At 46.7% G+C, this 19,871-nt stretch overlaps 1 protein-coding gene across 3 annotated transcripts in view; it reads right to left on the reverse strand.

Moving 5' to 3' along the window:
* Window positions 1-19,871, reverse strand: part of LOC147010102 (protein flightless-1 homolog) — a 32,694-nt gene that overhangs the window by 12,541 nt on the left and 282 nt on the right. For 2 of the 3 annotated variants that reach the window (XR_015053102.1, XM_085863389.1), the window contains exons 2-16: window positions 11,989-12,099; window positions 11,601-11,672; window positions 11,330-11,410; window positions 9,941-10,188; window positions 9,197-9,300; window positions 8,920-9,095; window positions 8,576-8,733; window positions 7,839-7,923; window positions 6,867-7,005; window positions 6,599-6,741; window positions 6,166-6,378; window positions 5,485-5,667; window positions 3,161-3,243; window positions 2,951-3,025; window positions 444-527 (exon numbers count right to left, since the gene is read on the reverse strand). Coding sequence is in view for 2 of the 3 variants with exons in the window: in XM_085863389.1 (XP_085719515.1) it covers window positions 444-527; window positions 2,951-3,025; window positions 3,161-3,243; window positions 5,485-5,667; window positions 6,166-6,378; window positions 6,599-6,741; window positions 6,867-7,005; window positions 7,839-7,923; window positions 8,576-8,733; window positions 8,920-9,095; window positions 9,197-9,300; window positions 9,941-10,188; window positions 11,330-11,410; window positions 11,601-11,672; window positions 11,989-12,099 (1,955 nt within the window). In the remaining variant the exon portion in view is untranslated. The remainder of the gene's footprint in view (window positions 1-443; window positions 528-2,950; window positions 3,026-3,160; window positions 3,244-5,484; window positions 5,668-6,165; window positions 6,379-6,598; window positions 6,742-6,866; window positions 7,006-7,838; window positions 7,924-8,575; window positions 8,734-8,919; window positions 9,096-9,196; window positions 9,301-9,940; window positions 10,189-11,329; window positions 11,411-11,600; window positions 11,673-11,988; window positions 12,100-19,871) is intronic. The other variant, XM_085863390.1, reaches the window with a different exon arrangement.

Genomic DNA, 19,871 nt, shown 5'->3' on the forward strand with positions numbered 1-19,871 from the left:
GATATATAGAGATATATATATATAGAGATATATATATATAGAGATATATATATATAGAGATATATATATATAGAGATATATAGAGATATATAGAGATATATAGAGATATATAGAGATATATAGAGATATATAGAGATATATAGAGATATATAGAGATATATAGAGATATATAGAGATATATAGAGATATATAGAGATATATAGAGATATATAGAGATATATAGAGATATATAGAGATATATAGAGATATATAGAGATATATAGAGATAGAGATAGAGAGATAGAGAGATAGAGATAGAGATAGAGATAGAGATAGAGAGAGAGAGAAACAGAGGGGGTGGGGGAGGGGGAGAAAGTTCAATCAACCTTTGATAGTAAGCAATCCTCACTCCTGAACCACTTTGTTTCATGAGTTACTTTTAAGGATGGGGCAATTAGGGTTACCGTGCTTTGTTCCTCATCGCAAGGTGAGCGAGGGATCCCTTCCACACGTAAATCACCAGGCCCTTGTCGAGTAGAAACACGAAGCTGGAAGCCGAACAACAAACACCTTGTGTGACATCACGTACCGTACCGTTTCATTGCCTTCCACAGATGTCGGTGACAGTCTTCTTTTCCAAAAGTGAAATGAAGTGTGATGTCAAGCCTCAGCTAGACAAGTGGGTATTGACACAGGAGAGTGAAACACATATGAGAGAGAGGGAGAGAGAGAGAGAGAGTCAGAGAGAGGGAGAGAGAGGGAGAGGGAGAGAGAGAGTCAGAGAGAGTGAGAGAGAGAGGGGGAGAGAGAGTGAGAGAGAGAGAGAGAGAGAGGGAGAGGGAGAGGGTGAGAGAGATTCAGAGAGAGTGAGAGAGAGAGGGGGAGAGGGAGAGGGTGAGAGAGATTCAGAGAGAGTGAGAGAGAGAGGGGGAGAGAGAGTGAGAGAGAGAGAGAGAGGGAGAGAGTGGGAGAGAGTGAGAGGGAGGGAGAGGGAGAGAGAGGGAGAGGGAGAGAGAGAGACAGAGAGAGTGAGAGAGAGAGGGGGAGAGAGAGTGAGAGAGAGAGAGAGAGAGAGAGAGAGAGAGAGGGAGAGGGAGAGAGAGAGAGGGAGAGGGTGAGAGAGATTCAGAGAGAGTGAGAGAGAGAGGGGGAGAGAGAGTGAGAGAGAGAGAGAGGGAGAGAGTGGGAGAGAGTGAGAGGGAGGGAGAGAGTGGGAGAGAGTGAGAGGGAGAGAGTGAGAGGGAGTGAGACAGAGAGAGGGAGAGAGAGAGAGAGTCAGAGAGAGGGAGAGAGTCAGAGAGAGGGAGAGAGTCAGAGAGTGAGAGAGAAAGTCAGAGAGCGAGAGAGAAAGTCAGAGTGAGAGTGAGAGTGAGAGAGAGAGAGTCAGAGAGAGGGAGAGAGAGGGAGAGAGAGGGAGAGAGAGGGAGAGAGTCAGAGAGTGAGAGTGAGAGTGAGAGTGAGAGAGAGAGAGAGAGAGATAAATATCTAAATAATTAGTTCCACTTATTGAGTGCCTGATTCAAAGAGCATCCAGATCATTAGCTGGGCACCGTCGATCATTGAGGTTTCAACCCTCTAAACCCAGAACATCTAAGTTGTGTCTGGAGATCATTTGATCAGGCAAAGACGGAGAGATATAAATAGATAGATTAAAATTGATAGGTACTAGCACATTACCTTTAGGGTGATTGCGTCACCCCCCCTTCCTCCCCCTACAGTGACAGTGACACTGACACGCACGCACAGAGTTACATTTTCGCTGTGAGTAAACTTACACATGCAATTCATAATTCAGAAACTCCTCAAGCCCACACCCTCCCCCACCTACCCAAAAGTCCAAGCCCCCAAAGCCTCAACCTCCCCATTCCAACTCCGTTCCATCTTTGCTCTACCCCTCAAATGCAACCCCAACCCCCTCCCCCCACACACACACACACACACACACACACACACACACACACACACACACACACACACACCCAACCCCGAGTCCTCACCCTTCTCTCCCAACTATAAAGCATCAGTCCCCATCCCAGCCTTCAAACCCCTTCCCACCCCAACTCAACCACCCCTGCCACAACCCCCCCCCCCCACCAAATTCTAAACCTCCCCCTTTCAAATCTGTTCCATCTTTATTCTCTCCCTCCTTGCCACAGAAGCAAACGGGAATTCCCACATCAAAATAGCGGACCATTTAATGCTTTTCGCTCTATCATGCCATCGACGACTTCACAGAAACCCATCAGGGCTGCCTGTCCAACTCACAATTTTAAGAGAAAATGGTTAGAAATAATAGCAAGGACCTGCATAACCTCCGCAGTAATATGATCACTGCTCGAGAGAATGCCACATCGTTATTTTGGCGGTGTATAAACAGAATGCCACATCGTTATTTTGGCGGTGTATAAACAGAATGCCACATCGTTATTTTGGCGGTGTATAAACAGAATGCCACATCGTTATTTTGGCGGTGTATAAACAGAATGCCACATCGTTATTTTGGCGGTGTATAAACAGAATGCCGCCTCAATCGCTGAGGCCTATCTTCACAAGGCCCATGACGCCCATCATCTCAAAATCCTTTTCAACTGTCGCTTTGTTCGTTTTACACTGAAGGGAAAACTTATAGGGAGGGAATGGCGATTGTGAATTTGACAGCTCCGAAGATGTTTTTGACTTCATACCGCAGTAAGCCCCAAAATGGTGGCAGTAGTATAGAAATTGTGGGTGGTCAGGCGAACTGTTCAACCAACGGGTGGAACCCGGGACACACGGACGCACGCAACCACGGACGGACGAATGACTCATTTTATAGATAAAGAGATATATTGAGAGAAAAGAGTAACAACACACAAAAGAAGAAGCAAAGACAAAATAAACAAAAAAGAAGAAATTATCAAAGTGGCTTTTTTAAAGGGAAAGTCAGTGACACGCTAAGATGTCGGCCATGTGAGACGCTTTGTTCATTTACCGTGGGTCGAGGGACGATGCAATCGGAGAAACCGACTCCAGCTGCAGGTTTTTCTTGCCGTAGCAGCGGTACAGCCTGAGCGTAAAAGCATGGCATAGAAAACATCGGAAGTAACATTCCACTCAACAAGTATCGCTTAATCATTTGGACACCAAAACATGACAAGTTCAAATGTGGGTAAGAAGAAGCCTCGTGCAAAACACCACCTACCTTGTTGGGTATACCACCTCTTCTACAGTGTAGAACCCGCTGGGTGTTCCGCCCTCCACGTATACGATATCTCCATTGAACAGCTAGGCCACAGCCAAAACCGGATAGGAGTGGGAGCGCATAAAAGGATTATGAATATCTAAAAATGCACCTTGAGGGAATTTCGTTACGACGTACGCCGGGGTTATCTTCACTGTTGTGTACCGATTGAGCTGACCTGGAGAGCCGAACGATTTCCTCCAGTCAAAAGGTAGGATCGAAACCCAATATCATGGTTTTCCCCGATTTCTACTCGGGTGAAATACCTTCGGCCATCCGGTCGGCCCAATCAGCGTGCTCCGGTGAAAAATGACCCCGTTGCAAGTTTGAATCCCATGCATAGATCTTGGTGTCGATGCAAAAAAGAACCAGAGAGTTGGTGTCAAAGCCACCCAATGCTCGCCTGTTTATACATTTATCGTTTTTAAAAGACTAGTCTAATAATATTTTTTATAAAGCATTGCAGTGAAGTATGATTCAAATAATTTCAAAGCAATATATGTATTTGTATTGTTACGTCTGAGGGGGGGGGGGGGGTATGCATTCAAAGGGTAATTAGGATATTTAATTAGGTATGCCAAGCTGTTCGAGTTGTACCAGGATCTCGATGTAATAAGTAGCAATTCAGTGGTGATAAGTTGTCGAGTAAATGTCCATTTCCTTAAGGCGGAAATGATAATTGTCACGTAATTAGATAGGGAGACGGGTTAGGGTAAGTGTGTATGCGTATCCCCTTTTAGTATTCCCTGTAGGCTTGCCATGACGTAACAGGACAGTGCTGCGGATGGCTCCGCCCCGTGATTACGATTGGCGGAAGGCGACGGCAGAGGGCCAATAAAAGGGCTCGATTGGAAGTGACGAGGACTCGAGTATAAAAAGGTTCTGTTTGGGAAAAGAAGAGGAGGAAGAGTCATAAAAAGAAAGCGTCTGGTCGAGGCTGTTGGTCTCGGAGCGTGCTCTCTTGTTGCGCTGGTTCGTTCCTCGATTCGTCGTGTCTCGTGGCCTTGCTGTGCCTCGTGCCTCACCTCGGTTGGCTCTGGAGTTCTGCTGGCTCGGAGTACGGGACCGAATGGCGGGCGGACTTGCCTCCCTCTCCTGCTCGCATCTTGGCGCCAGAACTGGCTCCCTGGCGGCTGTGAGCAGACTTGGGCCTACACCAGGAGGTCGACACCACCAAGAGCAGCACCACGGTGTCTCTTGCCCCTGACGAGCGCAACGCCAGCTCGTCCGGCGCCAATCCAGTGACTGTTGCGTCGACACCACGGGCAAGCCTGACCACCAGCTACGTTGTGTGTGTGTGTGTGTGTGTGTGTGTGTGTGTGTGTGTGTGTGTGTGTGTGTGTGTGTGTGTGTGTGTGTGTGTGTGTGTGTGTGTGTGTGTGTGTGTGTGTGTGTGTGTACCTGGCGCCTTAGAGGGTTTGAGATGTGTATATCCATTGGAATTGTTTGTGTTTTCCCCACGCCCGAACCCACACCACCATCCTGTCGAATCGCCCCGGATCCCTCCTCTTGCCAAGTCTTATTATTATTTCTGGTTAGAGAAATAAACATTATTAACTCAGTGAAAAGCGACTCGTGCCACCTTCCTCGTCCCGTTTGCTGTTGAGCGATTAAAACCGCCATCTTTGGGTTATAAAAAATAAACCGCCTCCATCGTTTCGGCTCATTCTACGTTGGCGGGACTGTTCAAGTCCCGTGGACGTCACAGTATATTGTAATCAGTAAACTAGTACACATATTAAATGAATGGCAAGTGTCTAATATAAACAGGCGAGCATTGGGTGGGGCTTTGACACCATCTAAGGTTGAAATTAAATTTTTTTTAAAAATAATTTGTTAATTTCAACTTCACTGCATCAATCATATACCCCAAAGGAACCTCCATGCCAAATATCAGCATCCTAGTACACATATTAAATGAATGGCAAGCTTCTAAATAACTTGCACCAAAAACTCTAACGTTGATGTGCTACAAAAAAGTTAAGTTCAAAATGGGTCAAAAATTTAAAACATTTGAAATTTTTTTTAAATTTCAACTTCATAACGTCAATAATATACCCCAAAGGAACCTCCTGCCAAATATCAGCATACGAGTACACATATTAAATGAATGGCAAGCTTCTAAAAAATAACTTGCACCAAAAACTTTAACATTTTCACGCTCACGCTGACGCTGATGCTGACGCTCACGCTCATGCCGGGGGTATCGCTCTAGCTCTCTGTTATTCGAACAGGCGAGCTAAAAACGAAAAAATAAATCACTTCATATATTGTACAAAGCTCACCGCACAAAACTCCTCACTCTCTTCCCCCATCTCCTCGCGCAACGTCCGACACCGAGCACTCAGGAAATTGCGAAGATGGACGGCATGGATGGCGGCGCAGGCTTTCTTGTCCAAGCTTGCTTCAACACCGATCCAGTAGTAAATCCGCCATGCGGTGCCAGCACCATCTCCAGGGCCATGAGTCTGCAAGCCGGTGATACAATTTCGAGAAAATAATTTCGAACAGAATCTGACAAAGTTCAGATAAATGGAACTAACTGGCAGGATAGCCTCGGCCCGAGAGGTACACACACTCGCCTCTGAACTGTCCATTTTTGGTTTGAATCCCGACCCAGCTATAAACCGTCATCCCGGCGTTTCATCAATGTGTGCCGTTCCTTGGATAGACACTAAACCGGGCGTCCCGTCTGCCTGCATTCGTTGGTGGACGTTAAAGATCCCATGGTGTCGTTCGCGAAGATTATGAGAGATATCGCCGGCACTTCGAACAGATTCCAAATTTCTGCTCCAACTACAAGGGGCACTGTATCAGCGGCACAGCTGCACCCCCAACAAGTGATGCTACCTGCAACCTTAAGCCGTGTCCACAAGAAGATTACGTTCAGAAAAACAGTTATTGTCAGAAGATAACAGAATTAAAAATGGAAAAGAGAGCGACACCAAACCAGTCGAACGACGTGCCTTCAGCACGATGTAACAGTCAGCTTCGTAAAATCGTCCAATCTCCTTTTGCGGGATGGGCACCGGGTAGAAATTTTCCATCAGCCAAGCTGAGACTCCGGGCTGGGTCCCCACGTCTGCAGTGAATAAGTCGGAGTAATCGAGAGATGGCTTTTCCAAGCCTTCATCCCAGCGACGGGCCTTCACGGTGGAGTAAACCAAATCGCCCACTTCCTGTAACATAGATGAATGAACAAAAGACTTGGAGCTTATGGTATGAAGGAGATATTCGACAAATGTGGCCGACGACCGAAGCATTATTTATAATCCAACCACTGCTCAGTGAATCGATAAACCAAGATTTAAAACTTTAAGGGTTCATGATCTCCAAGTCTGAAGCATCAACACCACAGGTGTAAAAAGCAATACGAACCTGAAGACAAAAACCACTAACCTCCATCTTACGACTCTTTTCCAGTGCCACATCGGTCATTCCCTTTAGTACTTGTCGTGCCTGGTCATCGCCGGCGGAATCGGTACGTCGACGCAGACGCAGCTTCCTGGCGACGGCGTCCCGTGAACCCGGTACGCAAGGTGCTGCGTACATTACGAGGTCACATTGTTGGAGTGGCAAGTATTCCGAGGGCTCGACACAGTATTGACATCGCTCTCAAATGTCTCCACACGGACAACCCCTTGACCAGCATCCATCATTATCCTACCAGCAGCGATGACGGCGGGAGAGGCCCCGGCTTGTCGAAGCTGCTCCTGCAGAGAAAAGTCGATGTGGTACCATTCTGCTGATGGATCGCAAGGTCTTGGAGGCATCACCAAATCAGGGTTATCTTGCACATCCAGGACCTGTGGAGCAAGGATAAAAATTTACTTTCTTTCCCGCCTGTAATGACTTTAAATCAATTTGATGTTCTATTATTATACGTACATATACTAGCAGGGGTACTCGGCATTACCCGGTTCTGCTCTAACCCTGTTGGCATTTTGAAGAAATCAAAATTTGATTTTTTTTTTTGATACTTTTGGTGGGAGCAGAGAGCACCTCTCTACACCCACTAAGGAATGGGGTCAGGGATCACTCAATATTACCATTGACATAGTGACAGAGGCTTCGGCACTAAAGAGCGATTTAAAAAAAATAAAAGAGCTATTTTACCGGTGGCTTTACCTGGTGTCGGCTTTGCGGTTAGGGTGGTGGCATGGGATCCTAGGGTCCTGAGTTTAAGCCCCGTCGGCCACTGAATTAACACCAGGGGGTTGACTCAGCCTGTCATCCTTCCGAGGTCGGCAAAATGAGTACCGGCGTAGCAGCCAAGAGGCTGCACACGAAAGGGAAGGGGTATCGATGGATTTATCAAATCTGGGATTGCCGTGGCGCAGGCATGATGGGCCAAATGACCTCCTCCTGTACAACATTTCCTTGTAATTTACTCAATCTCCACTGCAAGTTCTAACACCCAAACGACATCACATCACATCACTGTACTGTACAAGTATAATCGGCAAACGTGGAACAAAAGGGTCGCAATGTTGGCTCTTGGTTAACAGGAGTCATTTTTCACCCGGTTAACACTCGGCTACTGTGGTTTCTCTCAACCGGTCATAGCTGTCGGTAGCACGTGTGTGGATGCAACTGAGGTGCGAGACTTTCACGAACGTTTAACTTGGCACACACTAACCTCTAACTCTGGGAGGAGATGCACACTCTCTGGTAGGGATACAAGGCGGTTCTTCCGGAGCACAAGCTTCTTCAGCTTGCCACACCTGCAAGTCAAAACGGGTTTAAGTTCCTTCTTCACCAAATCTGTTTTCAACAAAGCGTTGCGATACGGTCAATGAAAAGTCGAAGATATCGGATACAGGCACGGACAATGTTGAACAAAATGTTAATCGATGCACCGTGCACCGTCGACTGCATCCTCTACGATTTCCCATCACTAAGCATCGATTGGTAGACAGCTAATTGGCTGTCCAACTGTGATCACACTGCCCTACTGTTAGTTTGTAGCCTTTTTGCCCTATCAACGCGTTGTTCCCCTTTCCTCAGACTTGGGACCCTTCGACCTCAGTCTGTGAAATCCTACTCTTCCCTCCAAGACTTCAGGTTGTCAGTACTCAAATCATCCAACATCCTTTACTGGTGATCTTTTCCCTCCTCATCCATCTTCCCCATCTATATAGAGGTGGTTGATACATTTCCTTCCCTCTTCTCCGTCTCTCATGTTCGTTCATCTTCTTGATGGGTCTACATTGTCCTATGATCCCCGCCGTGAGTGCATTGCCTTCTACCCTCCATCACCTTGCTCTTCCATTAGTCTCGACTTTGTAAACGAAATAAATAAATAAATAAAAATTCCCACTGACAGCTCCGATTGACTCTCCACTTCGACGATGGAAACCTTAACAAAACCATTACCGACAGAGGCCCTCCGGGATGAGCTGTAACCGGTTGTCCGAAGAGATGAACTGTTCGAGGGCGCCGAGTTTTCCCATCCCAGCAGGCAGCCCATCAAACTCCAGGAGATTGGAGCTCACAAAGAGCTTGCGTAACCGGCTTAGCTTGCTTATCGCAGTCTGCAGGGACAACAAGTCTTTCAGTCGTCAGCCCGCTTGCAACAGGCATTTAACAAGGGAATAAAAACACAAGAGAAAGAAATTTTAACATCTGGGCAGCAGGCTTGGAGGAAAAAAAAAAAAAAAAAAGAGGAAGAAGAGGAAGCACATCCTGGAGTTACAGGCAGGCAAGCCTCGGCTGCTCACAGGGAGACTGGTGAGGCGGTTGCGAGAGAGGTTGAGGGTTTCAATGCGTGTCCAGTGGTCCACGCACTGCGAGAGCTCGGTGATGAGGTTATCGCTGAGGTTGAGCCGTTTTAAAGTACACAAGGTGTACAGACACTCCGGGACGCGTACCAGCTCATTGTTGGAGAGATCCACATCTGGATAAAGGGCCGACGCAACGACGCAATCTTATAAACGTAGGCCATTGCGGAGAAACATAAATGTTTCAAAGTTCCATTTGCAATCCCCACAATCAAACCTGCTAGTTGCTGCAGTGGTTCAAGAGAGGCAGGTAAGTTGTTTGCAGTTCGTTGAGTGTTCCTCAGGTGTAGTACCTGGAGGTTCAGCATGGCTTGCAGCTGCCTGTAATAATGGCACGGTCAGACAGGGGGACATGTTAAGCATGACGGTCAAATTCCCCCGGTGTTCCACATCGCCGGAACCAACGTCCCTCACTATGACGTGCCACGGCATGCAGATTGGTGGAAAATGTTTAAAATTCTATCTTCCTTCCTCGAGCCATTCTCAACACTCCCTCTGCTACGAGACTGGTGCTAACTCTGCCAGATCCAACACACCACCTCGGTGTAACCTCTTCAAAGCAGTAAATTATCCCCTCCTTGCCCCCCCCCTGCCCCCATCTCTTGGAACACACTTCCTGGTTTTATGATGCCAACACATTCTTCAAATGATAATGAATGAACGAAGGATACATCCTTATCGAAGACATCAGTCGACATCAGTGTATGAAGAATAAGTAAATGTGCAGGAATCGTCTGAATGAATCACAAGGAATGAAATGTTTTGACGAATCAACGGCACGACTGCGAGTGGGTGTACGAACGGGGGGAAAAAAAAAGAAAAATGAGCGACGGGACGAGTTTACACGAAGGAACGTAAATTAAATAAATATAAAAGGACTGGAATAATTATGCGAATCAAACGAATGATGGAATGAATAAGTAAATGTGGGCAACGATGAAAGGTGAGCAAAACAAATGACCTGAGCTGCGCGTGGAGCAGTGGGTTGTCATTGAGGATGAGTGTTTGCAGGTGAGATAGCCGACGCATCTGTGGTGGCAGGATATCCAGGCGGTTGTGGCTGAGGTCGAGGAAGAGCAGGTCGGTGAGGTTGACAAAGAGTCGGCTGTGCAGCGTCGTGATGTTGTTCTGGCTGAGATTGAGCACGAGGAGGTTGCGTGCATTGTCGAGCTCACGGGGAACCTCCGATAAGTTATTGCAGCTCAAATCCTACGACGGGACGACAGGACGTTGGAAGAGGAAATGATTAATTATAACCAAGAACGCTGAGAAGCTTAATCGTCATCGGAGATGGCGACTCAAAATGGGATACTGACTTTCCCCATGGGGAAATAATCTTCCGAATTAGAGACGCGCGTCGTTAATCATGATGTGGGTAAGGTGGCACGGTGTTTATGCCACCAGTTATGATTTTTAATGGTACAGTACAACACGCCGTTGTTGGTACCACGCAACTGCAACACAATAAGCCATTGAGATTTAGCAGGCCCGCGTGTTGTTTACTACTACTGCTACCACCACCACCACCACCACCACCACTTCTTCTTAAATGGCCCCAATTTCTCGCACCTCCTTGTGGAGTCGACTGGAAATGTTTTGGCCACAAGTCTTTCATGAGACGACTGACCAGGCCTCACGTTCGCCCGATGGCAATTTGGGCAAAAATTTGCCACTTCTTTCAGGATAGGAGCGATAACTCGCCTCCACTTTTACGAGATAGAGATAGAGATAGAGATAGAGATAGAGATAGAGATAGAGATAGAGATAGAGATAGAGATAGAGATAGAGATAGAGATAGAGATAGAGATAGAGATAGAGATAGAGATAGAGATAGAGATAGAGATAGAGAGAGAGAGAGAGAGAGAGAGAGAATGTGGGACCTTCTAACAACGTCCGACTAATGCTGGCAGACGAGACAACCGGCTTAATGTCCATCCGAGGTATGGCGCACACATCGACGCTTCGACCTGCCTGCAAGGCACCAGGATGACAGTTTATAGTCGGGTCAGCACACAAACCTGGATTGAACAGTTTCAAAAGGTAAGTGCGCTTCCTCTATACCGTCCTGTTGGACAGGCCCACGTAGGTCGGTACAGAACAACAAACAGATTTTCCTTAAAAGACGTTGGCAGAGAGAGGCAGGCACAGGTGGACTTCACAAGAATAACTCGGGTTTCCAAGGCAACAGACAGCGAATTAATCATCCCAAAATTGTTCAAAATATAAATTGTGAAATAACGGCGATTTGCTGTTTGACGGTTTTCGCCGGAAAATGCTACAGTATCTACGAATTGGCAATACACCGTTTCACGGCGATCCCCGTCGTGGTGAGGCCTTGTCCCATCCTCACCAACACGGAAAGTTCACCGAGGTGGAACACGTCCTTCGGAATGCTCGTGCTCTTCAGGTTGTTATCTCGCGCAACTATTGCCTGAAACGGACATGAGACATCAAAGCGCCAGACGCAAAGCTTAGCAGGTGCGAGGATAAACCTCGATAATGCAATTCCAGAAACAAAACTCGATCCTTTGATTATATCATTTACACCGAGCCCGGCCGAGAGTAAATTTAACTCGCGCTCATAAGGAGACATTTCAGACAGAGCTGAGAGAGGAATGTACTCGTAGGCATGGCAGGTTGCCCAGGTCGCCGTGCAGGTTACTCAGGTTGTTGTGGCTTAAAGAAAGGTATTCCTGGAGAAACACACACACACACACACACACACACACACACACACACACACACACACACACACACACACACACACACACACACACACACACACACACACACACACACACACACACACACACACACACACACACACACACACACACACTCAAAAACAAGAAACATGTGCTGCCCCCACCCACAAGAACCATTAACCTGACCCCCTTTCTCATTTATCTGCTAATGAGGACAGACGCTGGCCTACACAAACACCGATGCTACATTAATCATTAATGACAACACGAACGAGTCTTGAAAGTGTAAGAGTGACAGTCATACCAGCCTGTGAAGTGAAGCCAGCTCCTCAGGCAGGTAACACAGGCCTGTGCGGTTCAGCTTCAGCCATCGTAGGCCATTCATGTTACCAATCGTTTCTGGGAAGGAGTCACCCTGTATGGAGTGACGGAACACGTCGATGACGGAGTTCATACAAAACTATCAACAAGTTTGAAGATGTTGCACTGAAGATGCATTTTGAATGCGATTGCTTGCCGTGTACGTGTACTTTGTACGTGTACATGTATTAGGACATTAAGAGACAATGAACACCACACACTGAGTCCTGCATGTGGGATTCAAATCCCGAGCCAGGGGTTCAGTTGTTGTAAGACTGACTGGCAGTGAATCCGTTTGATTAAAAAGTTGCTAAAAACCCACCGATTACGATGACCACTTGGGTCTATTTCATGATCCATTCACGAAACAATGATATGGACCGGGATTCGACTAACAGGAAATTCATTTTGTTTCATTAACCAACTTGAATCTGATAACTATTAGTTCATCATTTAAACAAAACAATCAAACACAGAAACAGAGAAAGTTCAAATATACAATGGTGACGACACATTACACTGCATGGTAGAGGTGGATAACACACACACACCAACACGTACACATACACACGTACACACACACACACAAACACATACGTACACACACGTACACACACACGTACACACACCAACACGTACACACACACACGTACACACACACACAAACACATACACACACACAAACACGTACACACACACACACACACGTACACACACACGTACACACACAAACACGTACACACACACGTACACGTACACACACACACACACACACACACACACACATACATACACACACGTACACACACAAACACGTACACACACACAAACACATACATATACACATACATACACACACATACACACACACAAACACATGTACACATACATACACACATGTACACATATACACACACGTACACACACACATGTACGCATACATACACACACGTACACACACACAAACACGTACACACACACAAACATATACACATACATACACACACGTACACACACACACAAACACATACACACATGTACCTGTACACGTGTACACACAAACATGTACCTGTACATGTGTACACACACAAGCATGTACCTGTACATGTACACACACAAAAACGTACACACACACACGTGTACACACAAACACGTACACACACTTACACGTATACACACTCGTGGTAAATAAAACAAGGTTATTCTCTATTTCCTCATGATGATTGAGACTCAACAAATCTCCACCATCTCAACCCCATTCCCTTCCAACCCTCCATATCACCCCCACCACTGACTCCCTTCTCCCCAATACAAGCCCCCCCTCTATTCATCCAAAAACTTCTCCACCCCTCCTCTTTTTCACCTCCTGCCCCCTTTTCCCAAAACTAACCCCCAACCCTCCATATCACCCCCACCACTGACTCCCTTCTCCCCAATACAAGCCCCCCTCTATTCATCCAAAAACTTCTCCACCCCCTCCTCTCTTTCACCTCCTGCCCCCCTTTCCCAAAACTAACCCCCAACCCTCCATATCACCCCCACCACTGACTCTCTTCTCCCCAATACAAGCCCCCTCTATTCATCCAAAAACTTCTCCACCCCCTCCTCTCTTTCACCTCCTGCCCCCCTTTCCCAAAACTAACCCCCAACCCTCCATATCACCCCCACCACTGACTCCCTTCTCCCCAATACAAGCCCCCTCTATTCATCCAAAAACTTCTCCACCCCTCCTCTTTTTCACCTCCTGCCCCCTTTTCCCAAAACTAACCCCCAACCCTCCATATCACCCCCACCACTGACTCCCTTCTCCCCAATACAAGCCCCCTCTATTCATCCAAAAACTTCTCCACCCCTCCTCTCTTTCACCTCCTGCCCCCTTTCCCAAAACTAACCCCCAACCCTCCATATCACCCCCACCACTGACTCCCTTCTCCCCAATACAAGCCCCCCTCTATTCATCCAAAAACTTCTCCACCCCCTCCTCTCTTTCACCTCCTGCCCCCTTTCCCAAAACTAACCCCCAACCCTCCATATCACCCCCACCACTGACTCCCTTCTCCCCAATACAAGCCCCCTCTATTCATCCAAAAACTTCTCCACCCCTCCTCTTTTTCACCTCCTGCCCCCTTTCCCAAAACGATCCCCAACCCTCCATATCAACCCCACCACTGACTCCCTTCTCCCCAATACAAGCGCCCCTCTATTCATCCAAAAACTTCTCCACCCCTCCTCTTTTTCACCTCCTGCCCCCTTTTCCCAAAACTAACCCCCAACCCTCCATATCACCCCCACCACTGACTCCCTTCTCCCCAATACAAGCCCCCCTCTATTCATCCAAAAACTTCTCCACCCCCTCCTCTCTTTCACCTCCTGCCCCCTTTCCCAAAACTAACCCCCAATCCTCCATATCACCCCCACCACTGACTCCCTTCTCCCCAATACAAGCCCCCTCTATTCATCCAAAAACTTCTCCACCCCCTCCTCTTTCACCTCCTGCCCCCCTTTCCCAAAACGAACCCCCAACCCTCCATATCACCCCCACCACTGACTCCCTTCTCCCCAATACAAGCCCCCCCTCTATTCCTCCAAAAACTTCTACAACCTCCTCCTCCCTTTCACCCCCTGCCCAGGTCAGGTCAGGTATGGGAGCATGTGCCAGAACAGCGCGTCGCTGCGTCCACTTTCCGCCGGTACTCCAGGGGCCTCCGTCTGGCCATCCCCCAGGCAGATGCCAGGCCCATCCCCATCTCCTTGAGATGATGGTCAACCTGCTGCAACCATGAGGCACGTGGTCGGCCCACTGGCCTCCTCCACTCATGAGACTCCCTCGCTGAGAGAATCTGGTGAGCAGGATCAGCGTCAGGAAAACGAGCCACATGTCCATACAGCCGCAGCTGACGCTCACGGACTATGCAGGTAACAAATCTCATCCGAGTCTCTCTCAGCAACCGCTCGTTGGACACAAAATCCGACCAGCGATAGCCAAGGATTCTCCGAAGAGACCTGGTACCAAAGGAATTAAGTCTCCGTCTCAGATCCTTGGTCAAAGTCCAAGTCTCGCACCCATAGAGCAAGACTGGAAGTACCAAGGACCTGAAGACTCGGACTTTCGTCCTCCCGCACAGGTACCGGCAGCGCCACACCCCATGATCCAGTGAATCCATGACTCCCCAGGCCCGACCCAGACGTCTATTGACCTCCGGCTCACAACCTGCGGAGACATGAATATCACTGCCAAGGTAAGTGAATCTATCCACGACCTCAACATCCTCACCACAAACAGACACAGACAGGACAGCAGCATCCAAGATGTCACCGAAAGCCTGGATCTTTGTTTTGACCCAAGAAATCCGTAATCCCAACGGCTCCGACTCCTCATTCAGCACCTCGAGGGCCCCCAAGAGGATGTCTAAAGTCTCCGCAAAGATGACTGCATCATCTGCAAAATCAAGGTCCGAGATCTTGACATTGCCAAACGATGCACCGCAACTTGATCTCTCCGACATCCTCCCAAAAATCCAGTCCATACAAGTGCTGAAAAGTGTGGGGGCCAGTACACACCCCTGACAAACTCCAGTAACAACTGGAAATAAGTCAGAGGCGGTACCACCACACTTCACAGCACTCTCAGTACCAGAGTAGAGTTCAGACATCAGATCGATCAGTTTCGGTGGCACCCCACGAAGACCAAGAATCCTCCAGAGGACATCCCGATTCACTGAATCGAACGCTTTACAGAGATCAACATAGGCTGCAAGCAGCCCCTGCCGAAACTCTCGTCTGCGTTCAGTGAGGACACGAAGTGCAAGGATACGGTCAATCGTTGACCTCTTTGGTGTAAAGCCTGACTGCTCTGGACGCTGGTGCTCAAGCAGATGGTGGCGAACCCTATCAAGAATTATCCGAGCAAAGACCTTGCCCGGCACTGAGAGCAGCGTCACCCCTCGGTAGTTGTTGCAGTCTTGGCGATCACCCTTCCCTTTCCAGAGAGGGACAACAAGGCCCCTCTTCCAGTCAGTTGGGATGATGCCTGTGTTCCAGGCAGAGCACAAAACTGCATGCAACGACGCGAGTGCAGCATTTCCACCAGCCTTGAGAAGTTCAGCATGGATGCCACAGATCCCTGGAGCTTTGCCCCGTTTCAACTGGTTCACCGCAGCCCGTGTTTCCACAAGCGATGGTGGACCACAGTTGATTCGAGGGTCAGCAACAGGGATTGTAACACCCTTGACGTCCAACTCGACAGCTGGGGGATCAGCCTGGTACAACCGCTCAAAGTAACCGGCCCAGCGGGCCTTCACTTCAGACTCCTCTGTCAAGAGCCTACCACTCTCTGCTCGAACTGCAGTGCTCCGAGGGATGGGCTTGGATGAACGTAATGCGCGAATTCCCCTGTAAGCGGGACGAGAATCACCTGTCCACAGGTGATGCTCTACCCCCTCACAGATTCCTCGCACATAGGCCTCCTTGTCCACCCTCAGTGCACGTACAGTTTTACGCCTCAGCTCCCTGAACAGCTCAGCTCTGCCATTCAGCCTGGCCCTGCGACTCTGGTCAATGGTATCCAGTGTCCCTTGAGAGACAAAATTCTTCTTTGCCCTGCGGTGAACTCCAAGGCATCCACCGGCAACATCAAGGACGGTGGTCTTGAAGGTGCTCCACAACTCTTCAGGACCCCCCCAAAGCACCCAGACCCCCCAAGTGTCCACTCAGCCTGTTCGCAAACTCCTCAGCTACTCTCTCATCCCTGAGCTTGGCAACATCCAGCCTAGGCTGGGATGGTACTATTCTCCAGGATTTAAGGTGCAGCTTTAGAGTTGCTACAACAAGCCTGTGGTCAGTATTGAGGAACTGAGCACTCCGGTAGACCCTGCAGTTCTGGATCATCCTCCAACGACCGTCAATGAGGACATGGTCAATCTCCTTTGCCACACCGCCAGCGTTGGAATACCAAGTCCAGCGATGAGCTTGTGGGTGCTGAAACCATGAACCAGCCACCCTAAGTCCATGACTTCTTGCAAAGTCAAGGAACTTAGTGCTATTCTGGTTCATAGTTCCTGACCCATGGGGACCAACACACACCTCATAACCATCCCTATCAGTTCCAGTCGATGCATTGAAATCCCCCAAGACTAGAAGTGTATCTCGTCTGGGGCACGTCTGGGGCACCTGACCCCTGCCCCCCCCACCACTTTCCCAAAACTAACCCCCAACCCTCCATGTTAACTCTTCATTCTCCCAACCTGTACCACCACATGAAGAATGTCCTTAACCAACGCACACTCATCCCATGGACACAGTAAACACACTTTGGGAGACAAGATTAGTCCAAATAATTAAACATTCAGGGGATTACTAGATTAAACCATTATTGGGGTTTGTGAAGCAACATCACCGCTCTGTCCTACCAATAAGTCATTTGTTAGTTAAAGGTTAATTCAACATGACGATATATTAACAACCGACACTTATTTTTGGTTAATATCCTCCTGGTTAGTATCTCGTAAGTACTCTCTTGGTTAGTATAATCTCCTAGTTAATATCATTATAGTAAGTACTCTCTTGGTTAGAATATTCTCCTAATCAGCATCGTTCTCGTAAGTGCTCTCTTGGTTAGTACATTCTCCTTGTCAGTATCCTTCTAGTCAGTACTCTCTTGGTTAGTGCATTCTCCTAATCAGTATCATTCTAGTAAGTACTCTCTTGGTTAGTATATTCTCCTTGTCAGTATCCTTCTAGTAAGTACTCTCTTGGTTAGTACATTCTCCTAATCAGTATCATTCTAGTAAGTACTCCCTTGGTTAGTACATTCTCCTAATCAGTATCATTCTAGTATGTACTCTCTTGGTTAGTGCATTCTCCTAATCAGTATCATTCTAGTAAGTACTCTCTTGGTTAGTATAATCTCCTAGTCAGTATCATTCTAGTAAGTACTCTCTTGGTTAGTACATTCTCCTAATCAGTATCATTCTAATAAGTACTCTCTTGGTTAGTATAATCTCCTAGTCAGTATCATTCTAGTAAGTACTCTCTTGGTTAGTATATTCTCCTAATCAGTATCATTCTAGTAAGTACTCTCTTGGTTAGTACATTCTCCTAATCAGTATCATTCTAGTAAGTACTCTCTTGGTTAGTATATTCTCCTTGTCAGTATCCTTCTAGTAAGTACTCTCTTGGTTAGTACATTCTCCTTGTCAGTATCATTCTAGTAAGTACTCTCTTGGTTAGTATATTCTCCTAATCAGTATCATTCTAGTAAGTACTCTCTTGGTTAGTATATTCTCCTAATCAGTATCCTTCTAGTAAGTACTCTCTTGGTTAGTACATTCTCCTAATCAGTATCATTCTAGTAAGTACTCTCTTGGTTAGTATATTCTCCTAATCAGTATCCTTCTAGTAAGTACTCTCTTGGTTAGTACATTCTCCTAATCAGTATCATTCTAGTAAGTACTCTCTTGGTTAGTATATTCTCCTTGTCAGTATCCTTCTAGTAAGTACTCTCTTGGTTAGTACATTCTCCTAATCAGTATCATTCTAGTAAGTACTCTCTTGGTTAGTATATTCTCCTTGTCAGTATCCTTCTAGTAAGTACTCTCTTGGTTAGTACATTCTCCTAATCAGTATCATTCTAGTAAGTACTCTCTTGGTTAGTATATTCTCCTTGTCAGTATCCTTCTAGTAAGTACTCTCTTGGTTAGTACATTCTCCTAATCAGTATCATTCTAGTAAGTACTCTCTTGGTTAGTATATTCTCCTTGTCAGTATCCTTCTAGTAAGTACTCTCTTGGTTAGTACATTCTCCTAATCAGTATCATTCTAGTAAGTACTCTCTTGGTTAGTATATTCTCCTTGTCAGTATCCTTCTAGTAAGTACTCTCTTGGTTAGTACATTCTCCTAATCAGTATCATTCTAGTAAGTACTCTCTTGGTTAGTATATTCTCCTAATCAGTATCCTTCTAGTAAGTACTCTCTTGGTTAGTACATTCTCCTAATCAGTATCATTCTAGTAAGTACTCTCTTGGTTAGTATATTCTCCTTGTCAGTATCCTTCTAGTAAGTACTCTCTTGGTTAGTACATTCTCCTAATCAGTATCATTCTAGTAAGTACTCTCTTGGTTAGTATATTCTCCTTGTCAGTATCCTTCTAGTAAGTACTCTCTTGGTTAGTACATTCTCCTAATCAGTATCATTCTAGTAAGTACTCTCTTGGTTAGTATATTCTCCTTGTCAGTATCCTTCTAGTAAGTACTCTCTTGGTTAGTACATTCTCCTAATCAGTATCATTCTAGTAAGTACTCTCTTGGTTAGTATATTCTCCTTGTCAGTATCCTTCTAGTAAGTACTCTCTTGGTTAGTACATTCTCCTAATCAGTATCATTCTAGTAAGTACTCTCTTGGTTAGTATATTCTCCTTGTCAGTATCCTTCTAGTAAGTACTCTCTTGGTTAGTACATTCTCCTAATCAGTATCATTCTAGTAAGTACTCTCTTGGTTAGTATATTCTCCTTGTCAGTATCCTTCTAGTAAGTACTCTCTTGGTTAGTACATTCTCCTACTCAGTATCATTCTCGTATGTACTCTCTTGGTTAGTATAGTCTCCTCGTCAATATCATTCTAGTAAGTGCTTTCCTGGTCAGTGTTCTCCCGGTCAGTGCTCTCTTAGTTAGTGTTGTCCTCATTATTACCCTGGTTTGTGTTCACCATCCTCACCGGGTAAGAGAACTCTCTCTCGCGAAGGTGAGAAAACCGAAATTTCCTGACATTTCCAAAACAACATTATGAAGGAATTAAAACGACAACGATCATGTTGTGAGTGGTTGTCGAAC

Source organism: Eptatretus burgeri, chromosome 17 (genome assembly GCF_056783735.1).
Source record: "Eptatretus burgeri isolate ZD-2024b chromosome 17, Ebu_testis_v1, whole genome shotgun sequence".
NCBI classification, from domain to species: domain Eukaryota; kingdom Metazoa; phylum Chordata; class Myxini; order Myxiniformes; family Myxinidae; genus Eptatretus; species Eptatretus burgeri.